The sequence below is a fragment of the Canis aureus genome, chromosome 15 (assembly GCF_053574225.1).
Source record: "Canis aureus isolate CA01 chromosome 15, VMU_Caureus_v.1.0, whole genome shotgun sequence".
NCBI lineage: Eukaryota > Metazoa > Chordata > Mammalia > Carnivora > Canidae > Canis > Canis aureus.
This window is the reverse complement of record NC_135625.1, coordinates 57,508,812-57,526,045: the sequence shown is the minus strand read 5'-3', so window position 1 is coordinate 57,526,045 and position 17,234 is coordinate 57,508,812. Positions and strand designations below refer to the sequence as shown.

Sequence of the window (17,234 nt, the reverse complement as noted above, 5' to 3'; positions counted from 1 at the left end):
AGGGAGGAAAATTTGATTTACAAAAGTGTTATTGTTGGGGCCATAGTCCAGAGATGTTCTGAGGCCCACCCTAGTGAGGGGATGGTAAATAAAAGGGAACTCATTTCCAGTGTTAGAGATTCTGTTGCTTACGGGTCCCCCCACTGAAACCGTTTTTGAAAACAAACCCTTCCTGTTCATTTGTGGTAGCCATGCTCACTGGAGAAAGGCCCCGTCGGGAAGAGCTTTCTGTGTGTTAACATTTAAAGTGCTGGTGGGAGGGTGGACGGGGACCCAGCTCTGTGAGTTGGGTTATTATTGTCCTATTGTCTTGTAAGCCTGTGCCTACCAATGGGTTATTTATTTTATTTTTTTTATCAGGAACAAAATATAGAAAATCTGCCTTCTGGGCAGACAATGCTATTTCTAGTCAGCTCTCCTCGCTGTTCTTTGTTCCCTGAGGCCTATTTAATCCAGGTCTCACTTAATTTGATTAAACGGTCTGGTTTTTTTGTTTGTTTGTTTGTTTTTTGTTTTTTGTTTTTTCCGGAGTCTGTTTTTAAAAACAGTTTTCCCCCCATTGTAACTCCTAGATTTTCAGTGTCGAAAATATAAATAGGAATTACAACCCCGCATCTGTTGCACCCTATGACTAGTTACACATCTGTTATGAAGCAGAAACTTGTCAACATTTTGTCAGATATCTCCCTGTACGTTATAGCATTTGTATGTAATTCTCTACAATTGAAATGTAGAGGGAATTCAGCTGTTGTAATGTTTTCTCTTTGAGATTATATATATATATATATATATATAATATATATTATTTATATATTTACACTTTAATATGTCATTATATATATTATATATATTTACACTTTAATATGTTCACAAACAGCTTTCTACAATAGCATTTGAAATCTATTTACTTAGGTTTCAAATTTGAGTCTACTTAACTTAGATTCTTTACTTACCTTCGTTTATGAAAACAATCTCATATGGGCTATTTTACATTTCATATGGATGGCGAATATCAAGTCAGGATTATCCACCTTTAAGCAGTAAATCTGTCTTAGTGGTTGTGATTCTGGTGATGCCACCCAGTGCTTGCTTCATCCATCTGTGGGTGTTGGGTGCTCCAGTGTCACTGACAGAGCGCTGGCTGCTTGCAAAAGCAGAACTTGTGCTTTATGTTTAGTTTTCCCCTAGTCCATCCCCAAGTTTCCTTGTAAAAGTTTTTAAATACCTCTTTTGTGAGCAAGAAGCCCTAATAAACAAACCACTTTGTTGAGACTGGGGTATTAGCACCGGCACGATTTACTAATTTTACCGCACGTTGCAGACATCACGAGCCAGTGACGTGCCCCAGCGGCCCCTTGGTTCCACACAGAGACTCTGTGTGCGGTTTTGTGAGCTGCTCTGTTTCTCTCCCTGCTGGTGGCAAAAATCTGTTTAAACAAAGGTGAGCAAAGGATCAGACTTTAAAAGTTACTGTGAGATTGAGCCTCTTAGAAAACCAAGCTTCACAAATGTTGAGTATATTAGGCTTCTCGGGTAGAGGGGCCCTCAGATATTGGTGGGTGGTTATGCAGCGGAGGGAAAACAATTCAGTGACCCAGACAGCCATCCAGAGAACTTGTTGACCTCTTGCTGCATTTCTCGTGAATAATGAAAACAGACCCACGGAAGAACCCAAATTAACATAAACATCCGTGTGATCCAGCTGAGTCTACATATCAGAAGTGTTCTTCTTTGGCTTTTTGACACACATGGTAGATTTTGGACTGTCTTTGTGATGGGGGGTGAGAAGCTACTAGCATCTAGTGTCTGGGGGCCCCCCGGTACATGCAGGACAATGCCAATCAAAGATTCTTTTTACCTAAAATAACAACATGGTCTGGTTGAGAACTTCTAAACACTTCACAATATTTGGTTTCTTCTAAGGGACAGAGCAGAAAACATGAAACTTACAGCCGTGAATTTTTCTGGGGCTTCCTAGAAGTTGTCTAACCCTTTTTCTCTCCCCCATTTCTCATAGTGGTTCTGCATAGCTAAGGCTGGAAGGATATTGGTCCAGGCGAGGGATTGTGGGCCAGGGAAAAGCAGTATAGCACTTTTTAGGTTGGATATTTCTGTCCATCTGTACTTGGCCTGCAAAAGTTGAGTCATTTTATTCTACTAAAATCCTGTCTGGTTGTTTGTCTCCTAGGCCAGCTGTTCAAAGGCAGAAATTAGCCAAGTACCATCCAGCTGTTAGCTCAGTCATCCTCAGGGGTACGAATTCTTTGCCAAAAGAGCCTCAGAAAAGGCCAGAGAGAAGGAGTTGCAGGGAACACTGACTCAGGCTTAAGATTTGTTTTCAGACTGTTTTATTCCCCTTGGTGAGGGGAAACAGAGGCCGCCTGCATCATAACCGATCTCAGAATGTCAGAGCTGCAGGAGGCCTGGGAGACCAGCTGGTTTTACTCTTTTATTTTGTATTCTAAGAAAAGAGACCCAAGAGGTTAAATACTTGCCTGAAGTTACAGAGCCAGGTTGTGACAGAGCTAGGTCTAAACCCAGACCTTTTTTTTTTTTTTTTTTTTTTTTTTTTTAAAGGAATGGCTTTCTTTTCTTTTTTTTTATTTTTTATTTTTTTTATTTTTATGATAGTCACAGAGAGAGAGAGAGAGGCAGAGACACAGGCAGAGGGAGAAGCAGGCTCCATGCACCGGGAGCTCGACGTGGGATTCGATCCCGGGTCTCCAGGATCGCGCCCTGGGCCAAAGGCAGGCGCCAAACCGCTGCGCCACCCAGGGATCCCTAAACCCAGACCTTTTGATTCCAAATAGAGAGTTCCTTCTGCTACACCAGCAGCTGCCCTTTTGACTTATTTTATTTATTAATGAAACTTTGCTGACTTTCTTTCCAAAACATTCCCTGCCCCCACAGAAGCATTGCATCATTATTACAGTCAAACCTTATGTAATTTCTGAGACCGTTGGCTTCAGGCATAAGGGAAAAGCACCTTTTATGACCAGAGAGCAAATGCTCCCTCTTTGTGACTCAGGAAGCAAGTATCCACTCCCGTTAAATAATGGAAAGACTGTAGAAGCATTGTTCTGCATTGTCTTTTGGGAGGAAAATACACAATTAAGATGTTTAACTTTTCAAATATGGTGTTTGCACATTGTTTTCCAGAGGGACTGCAAAATATCTTCAGTTTGCTTATTCTCATGACAACCCTGAGATTGTTACATTCCATGCATGGTCTTTCTTAGAAAGAGAATGCAGCCTCTCCTTTTTCACCTTCTTTAGACATCGTCCAAGCCCTCCGAGGTCAAATGAAGAGGAAAGGCAGGGTTGTAGCTATGTGACTGGGAGTATCAGCCTGGTGACCAAAGCACACAGATGAATACCTCTTGGAACCCCTGAACTCCACTTCCAGAGCAAGACTTGAGAATCTGAAAACAGCCATCTTGGGGAAGCTTTGGCCGGCTGCTATTCACTGTCAGGGCCAGGTATCTTTGAACATGTCCAGGACATTTTTTTCACAACCAACTTGCTCTATATTTCTCACTTTCTGCTGCCTCTGTCTTGGATTCTCAGTAACCCCCTAGGTGATGATCTCTTTCTTCTCATCAGCTTACTTTGGGTTTTCTGGGCCTTTTTTGTCAGGTGTGCCACCAAGTGAGCACTTGATAATCCAGTTTGGCTGTGACCAGAGTCATAAAAGTTTGAGTGGAGAGTTTCCATAAAAATTTGCTGGATACAATGAAAAAGCACTTTAAGAAACATGGATGTAATTGAGGTGATGATCTATGGAGGACTATCGGGGTTTAAGACTGGAGATGTGGACCTGGTTTTCAAAAGGGGAAGAGGAAAATTTATCAATTAGGAATTGATAAACTGAATACTGAGCCCCTTGGTAACCGAAAGAACAAACTAGAATCTAGTATGAGATCACCAGGAATAAATAAGCCTCACAATCTCTTATTGTGTTAATAGGCTGATAGAGCAGAGAAATGCTTAGTAATTTTTCCCAATTTCGGCAAAGTTTGTAGTAGTGATAACAAAACAGGTCTTATTGAGCTCTTATTAGTGAAAGAAACTGTTCAGAGTGAATAAAAATCACGTTTTGCTTCTAAGGGTGTGCCTTGGTGTCTCTTAACTTTAGCTTCTTCATTTAAAATAATGGAACTTGGGGCACCTGGGTTGCTCAGTTGGTTAAGCCTCCAACTCTTGATTTTGGCACAGGTCATGATCTCAAGGTCCTGTGATCAAGTCCTGCACCAGGCTCTGCACTCAGTGCAGAGTCTGCTTGTCCTCCTCCCTCTGCTTCTCCCCTGCTCATATTCTCTGTCTCCCTCAAATAGATAAATAAAATCTTTAAAAGTTAAGTGAATAATATAATGGAGCTTGGAGCATCTGGGTGATGTAGTTAGTTAGTGTCTGATTCTTGGTTTTGGCTCTGGTTTGACCTCAGGGTGAAATTGAGCCCTTCATAGGGGTTCTGCTCTCAACTTGGAGTCTGCTTAAGACTCTCCCTTTCTCTTTGCTCCTCCCCTCTGCACGTGCTCTCTCTCTTACTCTCTCTTTCCAATAAATAAAATCTTTTTTAAAAAGATTTTATTTATTTATTCATGAGACACACACATGGAGAGAGAGAGAGAGAGAGAGAGAGAGAAAGAGAGCAGAGACACAGGCAGAGGGAGAAGCAGGCCCCTGCAGGGAGCCCGATGTGGGAGTCGATCCCAGGTCTCCAGGATCAGGCCCTAGGCTGATGGCAGCGCTAAACAGCTGAGCCACCAGGGCTGCCCAAGAAATAAATAATCTTAAAAAAAATAATAGAGCTTACCTTTCCAATCTCCCTCCAATTCCTCCAGTTAACAGGGAGCTAACTAACTGGTGGTTCTTTTCTCCTCACAATCCTAAGATTTCTGTTCTGACCAAGCTGTTGAACTCTCGGATTCTAAAAGCATTTGGAAATAGAAGGAAGTTTATTATCTCAGCTGGTTGGGTTTCAGAAGAGGAAGGAACATGCAGGAACAGATATCCAATAGGTGTCATGCTCCCAATATTTGCAGTTGTTAACTGGCCGGTCAAGAGGAATAAGAAATAACTATGTTGGTGACTGTAGCTTTCATGGTCATAGCCCATTAATGGTTCTCAGCCAATTTTTTTTTTAAAGATTTTATTTATTTATTCATAGAGCTGTAGAGAGAGAGAGAGGCAGAGACACAGGCAGAGAGAGAAGCAGGCTCCATGCAGAGAGCCTGACATGGGACTCGATCCAGGGTCTCCAGGATCACGCCCTGGGCTGCAGGCGGCGCTAAACCACTGCGCCACCGGGGCTGCCCCTCTCAGCCAATTTTTATCTGCCATAGTGCCATATTATATCTGGATCAGACTATCTATGAATTTATTTTATCTTTGTGACAATTTTGAGAGGCAGATTGTATTTTTCCTAATTTCAGATGGAGTAGAAAGCCTGAGTGATTTGCTCAAGGTTACTGCTAAAAATGGCAGAGCTGACCTAGAATATATGTGTTCTGACTCATAAGTCCAGTGGATGGAACACTCCTTTGCATGGTCAAGAGCCTCCGGTATGTTTCAGCAGGCCAGCATTCCAGGGAGGTGGGGCACTTAGGTGAGATCTAACAGAGCAAAAGTCTAAGTGGTTTTAAGCCAGAACTTGTCTGGGTTTCCTAGTTTGGCAACACGTGGGATTCCTGTTGCTCTTATCTGGGGGTGAAGGGGTACCTCCTGGCAGTGAGTCACTCCCTGTGCATTTGAACAACAAGGCAGATAGTAATGTATACTCTTGAAGCATTTTCCTTTTTCTAGTGTGGCATTCTAGGGATAAAGTGATCTTGGTAATCTGATGACATATCTGGCTTATAAATAAGTAGAGTTCAAAGGAGTATGCCATTTTTTTTTTGTGAAAACTTTATGGCTCCTTTAATTTTTCACACCTGACATCCTTGGCATTGGCTCTTAACTTGAGATGGAATTGTCTCCATTGCAAAACATTTGTCCTATTCAAAGACTTCTGTGAAGGAAGTCTATGAGACTCTTCGGGCATTTGTTTGGTGATCCCTGTGGGAATCACCATCTTTCTGGTTCCAAAACCAACAGGATAAAGATTTCACATCTTGCCCTGAACCTCAATTTTGTCAAATTAAAATGACCAGGTAGGCCCAGATGATCCCCAATACTTCTTCAAGCTTCATCAGTCTATGATCTGGAGCCTGTTATCATAACCAGGAGTTTTTCTGGAACAGCAAAATACCAGATTTTAGTTGTTTTAGGGTAGGACCGAAGAGAATAGAAACAATGAGTATCTTAGCTTATGCCTTCCTTAGAGCTTATGCCATTCCCATGAGGGAACGCCCGGAGTATTTCCTGGTGAAGACGGGAAGGTATATGATGGGGCAGGGAGACGGGGAAGGCAGTGAGAAGAGGAGGAGGTTATGCCTTTGGAGGAGGCAGGAGACACAGAAGAGCTTGGCCAAAACAAGCCTCCCACCTGGCTTACGTAATGAGAATGTAAAAGGATAAAAACTGCAAATTGAAGGTAAAACACAGAAGGAGAATTATCAACAAGGGACAAAACATCAATTAGGAAAAAACTTCAGAGGTTTGGGAGATGGCAAATAAGAAAGTTAAATTTGCTTTAACTCTGTGGGGAGTTTGGACTTAGAGGGAGTTATGGTGGGGATTTTAAGTGAGGGAAGGTTAAAAGTAAACCTGTTGGCTTTGGCGTGTGGTATAGATGAGGGAGAGAGCCCTTGCTGGGTCACCAGTGCTCCCACTGCGATGTGAAGACGGAATCTGGACATAGGGACCGACTGACAGACAAAATCGTTGTCAAGATGGCTGCAGCTCAACGTCCCAGGTCGGTGGCTCCACTGAGGCTGGAGAGAACAGAATGGCAGGTTCTATACTGCCCTCCACCTTGGATGGTTGGCTTGACCATGATCTTGAAGTTGGTGTTGGGGAGATTCAGCGGCCTGTTGTGGCAGAAGGAAGAGGCAAGGGGGATGGTTTGAGTTTCTTAAAACAAATCAAAGAGGACTACTCCATCTGACATGTATTATATGTTATTTCTGGAACAGCTCTGCTTGCTCTAAAAGGATCCTAAGAATTTCCTCCCACAGTAGGAGGGGATGTCCTGGTCTAAATCCCAAATTACAAATCAAAAAGCCTTTGACAATCAGGAATCTGGTTGCTGAGTTCTCTGTGTTGGTGAAAACCAGGATTCCTGACCTTGACAGGAGTCTCTATAGTTTCTGTCCCCACCTTCTAGATATTTCTTAATCTTGTGGGGATCAGGAACTGTAATGACGTGGAAGTGTTTGTCCTGTGAGCACTGTGCATCCAACATGGCGCATTATTACTATTATTGTCATGTTTTCTCATCATATTTGATTCCTGTGAGGACTGGTTAGATACTGGTAAGCCATGGAAAGAGAGGCCTTCTACCAGCTACAAGGCTGGATTCTAGGAGAACTAAGAAGCACATTTTGGGGCGTTTGCAGCTATACTTATAAATGAACCAAAAAATAGGCAGATTGAATTTTTCTTTGTGCCGGTTAACTCTGAATCTCTGAGCAATCCTTCCCCAGCAGGAGCCGCCCACGGGGTGTATCTCCCTTCATCTCATTAGCTGATTTGTTTGTATAAAATAGTGAATTTTTTCACCTCAATCATTGAGCAAGAACACCTGCGACAGACTGTCGAGACTGTATTGCATTTGGAAAAAATGCACCATTACTTGTTTTGATGATGAAAAATCATGTCTTTTAAAAGGAATTAGTATTGGTGTGTCTCCCTGGAAACAAATACCACATAAAACTTCATATTTGCCTAATAAATAAGTTACGGGTGACTCTTTTTTACAAAAAAAAAACAAAATACATCCTACCAATGGATTTATAAGGCTTTCTTTACATACACACCCCCCAGTGCCTTTACAATCTGATTAACCTATTTCATATACCTTTTAATTTTTACAAAGAAAGGCATATCTGGATACTACAAACCAATGGTTGGATGTTTGGGTTCTTTAAGAAACAATTTCTGCTACTGCTTGTGAAATTTCAGTGCAGCATGTATTACTTTACCAAAAATGCCCCCCACTCCCCCCAAAAAAACTTTCCAGTTGCCTGTATAATAAGGGATTCTAAAGCTCAACCCCACATTTCTTTATTTAGAGAAGTATGTATTATACCTAAATATTGGTTCCAGCAAAAAATTGAGTTCCCTTGAAGTTTCACTGTATGAGTGTTTGATTTGTGAGCCATTTTTTTCCTAGCGATTTTGACAGAATAGTCTTTTTCTCTTCCACTAGGCGTCTGGCTGTGTCCTGTGTGGTGTATGCCCAGGGCACATTGGCAGGGCAAGAGCCACTGGGGTCTAAGGAATGCTCTCCTCCGAGGGGGCCCCTGGGAGAGTGGAGAGGGAAGGGCATCTCCTCCCTACCCCCCCTCATTCCTCCCCACCTTCCTCTTCCCTCCCTTCTCCACCTTTCTCCACCCTTCTTTTCTCCTCCCTCCCCCCTCTCTCCCTCCTGTGGGATACTGGCCAACTGTGTGTTTTGCAGGAGGGAAACCTTGGTTTCTAAAGTGAATTTGAGGTGTGCTCTCAAAATTATTTCTCTGTATTTCTTTCAGGCTTTGGGAGTTGTCAACTTGCCCCTACCATGTCCCCTCTGTCTGTCCGTGGCTCCAAGTCTTTGAAGCCTTCTGTGCTCTGGGCAAGGCTCCTAGCTGCAATTTTTCACTAAAAACCCTTCTTCCCCAGCCTGAGAGCTAGCCTTGAGCCAGATGCAGCAGCAAAGGCAGCCCCATTCCAGGCAGTAGGCCTGGAAAATGGAATCTTTGTTGGGCACATTTGCTGGAGCCGTGGCAGGCCTTGGGGATCCCTGCCTCTTGAGGGAGCTGCTGGGTACTGCTGTCCAGTGGGTACCTCCTGTGGCTCCTCAGGATAAAAGGGGGCAAACAAACCCAAGAAGCAGAAAGGGGGCATTTCCCTCCTTTTCCAAAGTTTTGAAAAGCTTTTGCATTTTGTCTTGCCTGCAACATTTCAGAAAATTATAGGGTATTAGAGCTGAATAGGTTGATTTCAATGACCTATAACTATTTGTGTTAGCATTATCTCTACTAGGGTGTTTTGTTTTGTTTTGTTTTTTTAAACTGGAGATCCATGGAATCCTCCTTTCCTGTCCTTGGACAGGCTTGAGGAAATGGAGAGCCACCAGGAATCTGCATTTGTGGGCATGTTTTTGTAGGAAGCTTTCATGAGATTCCCCATGGGGTCCAGAGCTCAAAATAGGAGAGATTTCAAAGTCTTGAAATCAAGACCAAAGTCCATTCACTCTTCCCACCCCCTAAACATACACACACACAGAGTTTACTGACAAGGAAACTGAATCCAGAAGAGCTAGTGTGCCAGCCAGAGAAGCCCAGGGCTGGGACTGGTTACTCCTGTTAGCTGGAGCACAAAAGATGCCTGTCAGGCCCACCTCGGGAGGGCAAAGCTGCTTTGAACACGCTCTCTGAACATGTTGGTCCATAGGGGCACAGGACATCCATTTGGGGAACTCATCTAGCATCTCAGGACAGCAATCTCTTTGTAAAACGACCCTTATTCATCCTATAACTAAGGCCAGTACTACAGTACTGTTCTCAGAGTAGCCACTCACTATATTTTGTTGAAAGAGTGAAACTTTGATGTGCCTGAGTGGCTGAGTCAATTAAGCATCTTCCTTCAGCTCAGCTCATGATCCCAGAGTCCTGGGATCGAGCCCCACGTTGGGCTCCCTGCTCAGCAGGGGAGTCTGCTTCTCCCTTCCCCTCTGCCCTTCCCCCTGCTCATGATCTCTCTCTCTCTCTCTCTCTCTAATAAATAAAAATAAATCTTAAAAAAAAAAAAAGAAAGATTGAAACTTAGTACAAGGAAAATAGCTCAGTAGCTTTATGTGACTAGTTATTTGAGCTCAAGAATTATGAATCCTTTGTTTTTCTCCTCCTCCCTTTTCCTCAGCCCCATGACCTCAGTTCTTGGGGCAATTGTTAGCAGCAGGAGCAGCCCAGACTATAAACCACTCTTTCCTTGCTCACTCCTTTGACAACTGGTAAATGACCTACAAACACAGTGCCAGTGCTTTAGAACCATGGTCAATTTTTAAAAAATAAATTTATGGAAGGTTAAGAATTTCTCTCAGTTTATCTGATTTGTACACATGGATATATGTTTTAAACATTTGATAGCACTTCTTTATAATTGTAGGGAGGCCCTGGCTTTAATTGAGATTTGTTTACTGTTTGGCTGGGAAATTGTAGAATGGTAATAAACTGAGACCAGACAGTTGTTAGTGCATATGATCTGTGGTCTGTATTGGGCTCAGGGCTGGCAAAAAAATGTTTATATCTTGGTTATGGAGTTTGTAAGGCACAAGGGCAAAGGATTTAAGTAACTTGGCAATGAGAGGTACATCAAGGACGAGTAAAAAGGTGTCAAATTAGGAGATACTTATTCCCAAGGGCTGAAGTTGGTCGGGGAAGTAAAACATCTCTTGCAAGCCATGTCTGTCTAGCTAACTGCACAAGAAATGGATTCTTTTTTTTTTTTATGTAGTTTTCTAATGGACAGGAAAATGAAGGGATATTCTAGAAATAACAATGTGAGAAGCTAGGTGCAAGTGCAAATGGTGACATTTTATTGTTTTCATTTTTATAGGTTTTTTTTCCCCCTAAAGAGCCTTTTAAAAAATTGATTGTGATGCCAATGAAGTGTTGGGTGTAGTGCATACATTATTTATCTCAATCCTCACAACAGGAAGCTGGTACCGGAGCAGCAAACTGGAATGTAGAGATTTGAGGTCTTCTTACACAGGCCCCTACAGCTAGGAGTCAGGATTCAAATTCAGAGCTGTCTGGCTCTAACGCCATATCACCCAATGTCATGAGGAAATGATTAGGATTGGAATGAGAGTTTCATGTGTTAGAATAAAGAGGCAAGACTTTGCAGGACAGCTGGGGCCAGGCTGGAGGATATTAAATGTTGGGTCTTAGATAAGGAGGAGATGAGACCTTGACATGAGTTCTTAAAGCAAGTTACCGAGGGTCTTCTTCACTGAGGTGGGTGAGGAACCCTCCTGTCACGAGGCAGGGGTTCAATCCTGTCAGGAGGTTTGTTCCCATTCAGAGATTCTATGTTGGAAGCGTGAAACCTTTGGCAGAAGAACCATGTACTAAGGGCAGCCACATGTCTATATCATCGATACTGCTGGTGTCCCTTGGAAGTGATGCGAGGAGCCTCCCCGTCTGATGACTCCCTGGCACGTTTCTACACTGAATATGGAAGACTGTGTTTGTGGTAGACAAGTGGGCGGGCTGTTGGTGAAATCTATATAAATAATTTTGAAACTCCAGCCCCCACTATGTGTCAGTTTTGGAGATAGACTTAAATAAGGCAGCATTCTATAGTAGAAAGTGCATGGACTTTGGAATCTGTGACTCCAACCCTGGGCAATGTGCCTGCCTGCCCCAAACCCCCATTTTCTTACTGGCAAATGGGCATGTGTCTGCCTTTTAGGGGAGAGCATCTCCCTCACTTCCTGCAAGTCTAATATGTGAAGCGCTTCTCCACCAGATGACCTGGTCTTATCACCATCATCATCCATGATCATCAGCAGCTTCCTGGTGTTATACTTGATGGAACTTCACCATGCAGTTGGATCATGAAGCTCAAACACCTCTTTCCTAGGAGAAATACTGTGGGAAAGTTAAGTCAGTTTGAAATAAGAGGACCTTAGTTCCAGGCCTAGCTCGAGCAGTAGGTGACTGAGGTCTTCTGAGCGTAGATTGAGTGGAAAGCTATGAAAATACTTTACAAACCCAGAGACCTTGACTAGACTATTAGGCAGAATGATAAAGTGCTATGATGCCATGTCAACTAGAATTTCATAATCCTTAGATTCACATGCATAGTCCTTTGCTAGAGTGTTTGCAGGATCCGGGAAGGCTCTCTCTTTGAGGAGGTTCACTTTGTCCCTTCGTCTGGATTTTGGTCTCCAAGACCATATACCATCTCCCCTCACTGGCTGCCAGTAATGATGGACCAGTTCGGGCCACATCCCTGCACCAGCAATAGGATGTTGACTTGTATGCCGAGTGCCTGAACCCACAGCTGCCAAGGAGACTGAGCTAAAGCTGATCTGCTGGGCTGAGTCACAGCATCTGTTGGGACAAGTTGGGACAATATCTTTTCAATCACAAGTATCCCCCTGGGACCTATTCAGTGCTCACCACCTTGCCAAGTTCCTAGGTATGGGTGGAGGTCGGGTACAGATGGTCCCTTCTTCTGAGGAGGTTCATAATGCGTTCAGTAACAACTGCGAGTTCCCCAGGACCGCCTATCATTTAGGGCTACGTTGTTTGGCAACATGATAATTACTACAAAACCCAAAGTAGGGGGAGTTTAGAGATGATTAGCAGAGTTAGAGAAGGTTTATTATTGGTTATTTGGGGGGACATTCATGAAAACATTCATTAGTGCTGCTCAGGAGAAAGAAAATGGTGTCAGCGGACTAACCCAACCTGGCAGCTTCCTTGGGAAAGCAGGACAATCAAAGAGAGTCTTGCCTCAGGGTAGAACAGGATTCCAGAGGTTTAGCAGGGTCAGCACAGCTGGCCAGAGTTGATATTACAGCACAGGGGACAGAATCGTGGCTGGGAAATACAGGGACTGTGCGTTCAGCTCTTGAGTTTGCATTTTAATTATCTGTTACTTATTTCTCTTTTTGTTGTCTGAATGTTGGTCTTGAGAGGAACTCTGGTAGATACTTGCGGAATATCCACCCTCAGGCAACCAGTGAATTTGTCTTTGAGGACCTGCTTAGGGAGTCAACTCCTGACTTCAGGTTGTCTTACAGTCTGGAAACCTGTATCCTAATCTTAGCTTTGCAGGTGTTCTCCTTGCTATGCAGCATGTGGTCTGGGGGCCAGCAGTATTATCTGGGAGCTGGTTAGAAATGCAGATCCCCAGGCCCACCTGGCCTTGCGAGTCACCATCTGGGTCTTAAGGGGATTCATACAGACACCAGAGTGTGAGAACCACTGGTTTCTCTAAACAGCAAGCTCAGGAAAGGCACAGGCGTGTCTCTTTTCTTCTATATTATCTCATGTCCCCACTACCTATTTCAGGTTTAACACATGGTGCCTGCAATGTTTATGAGTTGGAAGACTTGGGCATATCTCAACCTCTAGGGACATTGTAAGCTTCTAGGGAACTAATTGTAACTGGGGGTGTAGAGTGGGGTGTGAGGGCGTGGGGGAAGTGACTGGGGATGGGGTTGATCTTCAGTGGTTGAAAAACTGAAATGAGCATTAGAAGTACAGGTGGTGGTGATGGTTTTCATACAGACGCTTTTGAACATCTCAGAACCCTTTGAAAGTGAGTCACAAGGTTTATATATACATTTTTTAATTTCCCATCATACTTAAGAATGTTAATGATAATATCACACATATAATAATAAAATCTTTAAATATCTCTCAGGAAGAAAAAGATAAATACAATGGAATACAAGCCAGAAGTTCAAATGAATGAAATTGAGCTGCCTTTTATTTATTTATAAACATAAAGAAATCTAAAAGAATGTTTTTGGAGACAATAAAGTTGCAGAAGGATGTGTGAGGGATGGTACTATTTATTTAAAGTTTACCAAGTTCATACCAAGTATGTAATGGAAATATGCATATATAATAAGAATGTAGACCTGAATGGGGATGTTAACCAAGTCCAGGGTATTGGTTAGCTTTGGGAAGGAGGAAGGGAAATGGGTGAGAGCTTTAATAATCCCTTCATGAATAAGTCAATCAAAGGACAAACATTATATGGTCTCATTCATTTGGGGAATATAAAAAATAGTGAAAGGGAATAAAGGGGAAAGGAGAAAAAAATAAGTGGGAAATACCAGAAAGGGAGACAGAACATGAAGGACTCCTAACTCTGGGAAATGAACTAGGGGTGGTGGAAGGGGAGGTGGGCGGGGAGTGGGGGTGACTGGGTGGCGGGCACTGAAAGGGCACTTGATGGGATGAGCACTGGGTGTTATTCTGTATGTTGACAAATTGAACACCAATAAAAAATAAATTTATTTAAAAAAATCCCTTCATGTTTTATTTCTTAAAAGGGAAAGAGTAAAGAAAAAAGGTTGCAACAGCAAACATGGAAAAATGAGATTTTTTCCCCAAAGGAATGAATACATACTTATTCATGGTACCATTTCTATAATTTCTCTGAATGTTTAAAACAAACAAACAAACAAACAAAAATGTTTAAAACATTTCATTATAAAATGACTAAAACAAAACTCTCCTGGTAATTGTGATGTAGACACACCTTTGTAATTCTTTGTAATTCTTGCCTTAGATGCTCCTAAGGACTTAGTTCTAAACATATTTGTGTGCAGAGAACTCTCTCTCCCCAAGCACCTCTCTTATTCTTGTAGATGGCTGATGCTTATCAGGCCATGCCCAATGCCTGTTGCTTCCCTCTATTTTATCCTGATGAGGTGCAGCCACTTCTCATGTTGGTGATGTTGGCGAAACCACAATCTCAACTCTACTTTGAGGACCTAACCTACAAGGGCTTCTTCCCTTTTGTCTACTTCTCTCCTTTATTAAAGAAGAAGTTCTGTCCTATGACTAGCATAATCTTAGAACTCTAACCTCCTGCCTCCCCATCCCCAAAGTGAATTCATGTTCAGAGTGTGATATTGACACTTCAGTGGTAGAACTTAGTATCCATGTGGATCTCAAGAATTTTCTTTGCTTACCCTAAGCATCACCATTTGTGATCAGTTCTTCTTATTGCCGTATCTGCTTTTGTAACTTTCTTTCTATACCAGAAATATCCCGAAATTTAAATCAGTAAGGATGACACCTATTAGTCTGTGACTCAGGAATGTTAAGAGGAAAGAAATGGCTCTAGCAGCTGGTGCCAAAATGGACTTTCAATTTTTTTTAAATTTTGTTTTTATTATTTTTAATGTAGTCTGTAATGGTAGATTTTTAAAAATTTGAGATAGAGTGAAAGAAAGAGCATAAGTCAGTGGGCAGAGGGAGATGGTGAAGCAGCTCCGTGAACTCACATGAAATAAGCGTGTCTGCCCAGCCAACCCACAGAGTAATAAGGAATAATAAATTGTAGTTATTTTAAGCCACTAAACTTTGGGGTAGTTTGCTACATAGCAATAGATAACTGGACATTGTATGTAAGTGACTTCATCTGAGGCATTAGATGATGTATTTGCCTCAGGATAATGTGTAAATTTCAGATTATGGTTTAAAGTTCTTCCTCCTTTGTTTCTTGTAGCACTTCTCAGAACTCCTGGATGAGTTTTCCCAGAACGTGTTGGGTCAGCTCCTGAATGACCCTTTCCTCTCAGAGAAGAGCGTGTCGATGGAGGTGGAGCCATCCCCAACATCCCCAGCACCTCTCATCCAGGCTGAACACAGCTACTCCCTGTGTGAGGAGCCTCGGGCCCAGTCACCATTTACCCATGTTACCACCAGTGACAGTGTCAATGACGGTAAGCCCAGAGCAGGGGCAGCAGCTGGGATTGTGACACCTTTGCTTCTGAACCTCTCGAGGGTGTGGAGTACGTTACACTATTGTCAGCACCCACTTAACCACATATCTACTCCATGTAAAGCCTAGAGTTTGGGCTGTGGGGAAATGGAAAGGGGCATCGGACACATTTTTTTCACCCCTGGCTGGGTGCTCTGGGAGCTTGTTATAACAGAATGGTAGTAATTGGTTTCTTTGCCCCTAAGGATTGGGCAGAGCATCCTTTTGCAAATCAGGTTGGCCCATCTGGTTGATAATTCCACTAAGTCTGTTGTTTTAAGAGGTCATGTCATTTTTTTCTGAGAAAGAATTTTTATGACCACTCTTCTCCACAGAAGCTTCTTAGGCATTCTCTTAACCCATATTCAGCATGTTCCCTTGACCACACATAGATGAGATCTTGGTGAGCATTCCTAGGTCCCCTAGCTTTCTTGGTGATTCTTGCCCATCATCCATGCCATCAGAATGGTATTTGTTGATGGTCTAGTTTTCTTGGCCTTAGAGTATTAAGCTGTATGACCACTTGTCTGTAAAGTGACTGTCTTCGATGTCTGAACTCCTTTATCATATATTATCAGTGCCTTCAAGTGTAGCCATTCATTCACTAGTGGTTCTCCAGTTCACAGGTGATACATTGAAGGATATATAAAGAAAAAAATGTGCACATTTGTCTCCTAGAACTTACCCATGTGGGGAACATTAGAAATGTATACAATGGAGAATAAAAATGTCGAACATGTACTAAGGGTGGTGGTTAAGGTTATGTGCTCTGTAGTCCGACCTCGGTTTAAGATTTATGTCGGTGACTAGTTAGGGGCAAACTACTTAATTCTGTCAAGCCTCAGGTTCCTCATGTGTTAAAATAGGATAAAAACAGCATTTACTTCATGTCCTGTTGTGAAGATTAAACAAGAGAATCTATGCCAGTGCCTAGCCCAGGACCTGACTCATAGTAAGGTGATTGTTCTTAGCTGCTGTTGCAATCATTATTATTCCAAACCAGGAACTATGAGAGGATGGCAGGACCTTAGGTGATCGGGAAGGTTTTGTGGAGGATTTCTCAACTTCCAGGCCCTATACCACAATGAAATACGATAGTGGGTTCCTACCCATCAAACTTACTATTGGATTATTTTGTTTTTTATTGTTTATTCTTCATATTTCTGTTGATTCAGTGAATTTGCTTTAGATGATAATCTTTAAGAGGGTAGGAATAAACTATAAATCTGATGGAGATGGTTGCTTAGGACTAAGGGAGGGAAATCTTTCTTTGGATGGTGGTTAGGATACTCATAAAGTTAGGACTCCAAGGAATTATATGGGATGAAGATATTAAAAGATTCAAGAAGAATGTTAGATATTCACTTTTGTTCATATTCACTCCCTGTTGCAAAATCTCAAATAGTCTTCTATTGTTCTGTAGAAGGAAGCCAACCTCACAGCATGGCTTTTGTGGCCCTTTGTGGGCTGATCCTACCTCCCTTTCCCATCGCTCCCTGTCTGCATGGCTCTGCCATTGACTTTTCCACCCCATGCCTTACAGTGCTTTCATTACTCTGAGTTTTTGTTACTTCCTCTCACACTCCTGTCAACTCTACTAGTCAAATTCCCACTCATCCCTCAAGATTCAACTC

At 42.5% G+C, this 17,234-nt stretch overlaps 1 protein-coding gene across 1 annotated transcript in view; it reads left to right on the top strand.

Moving 5' to 3' along the window:
• CREB3L2 (cAMP responsive element binding protein 3 like 2) overlaps window positions 1-17,234 on the top strand; it is a 119,800-nt gene that overhangs the window by 52,117 nt on the left and 50,449 nt on the right. Inside the window, exon 2 of the mRNA XM_077850066.1 lies at window positions 15,346-15,562. Coding sequence (XP_077706192.1) covers window positions 15,346-15,562 — 217 coding nt within the window. The remainder of the gene's footprint in view (window positions 1-15,345; window positions 15,563-17,234) is intronic.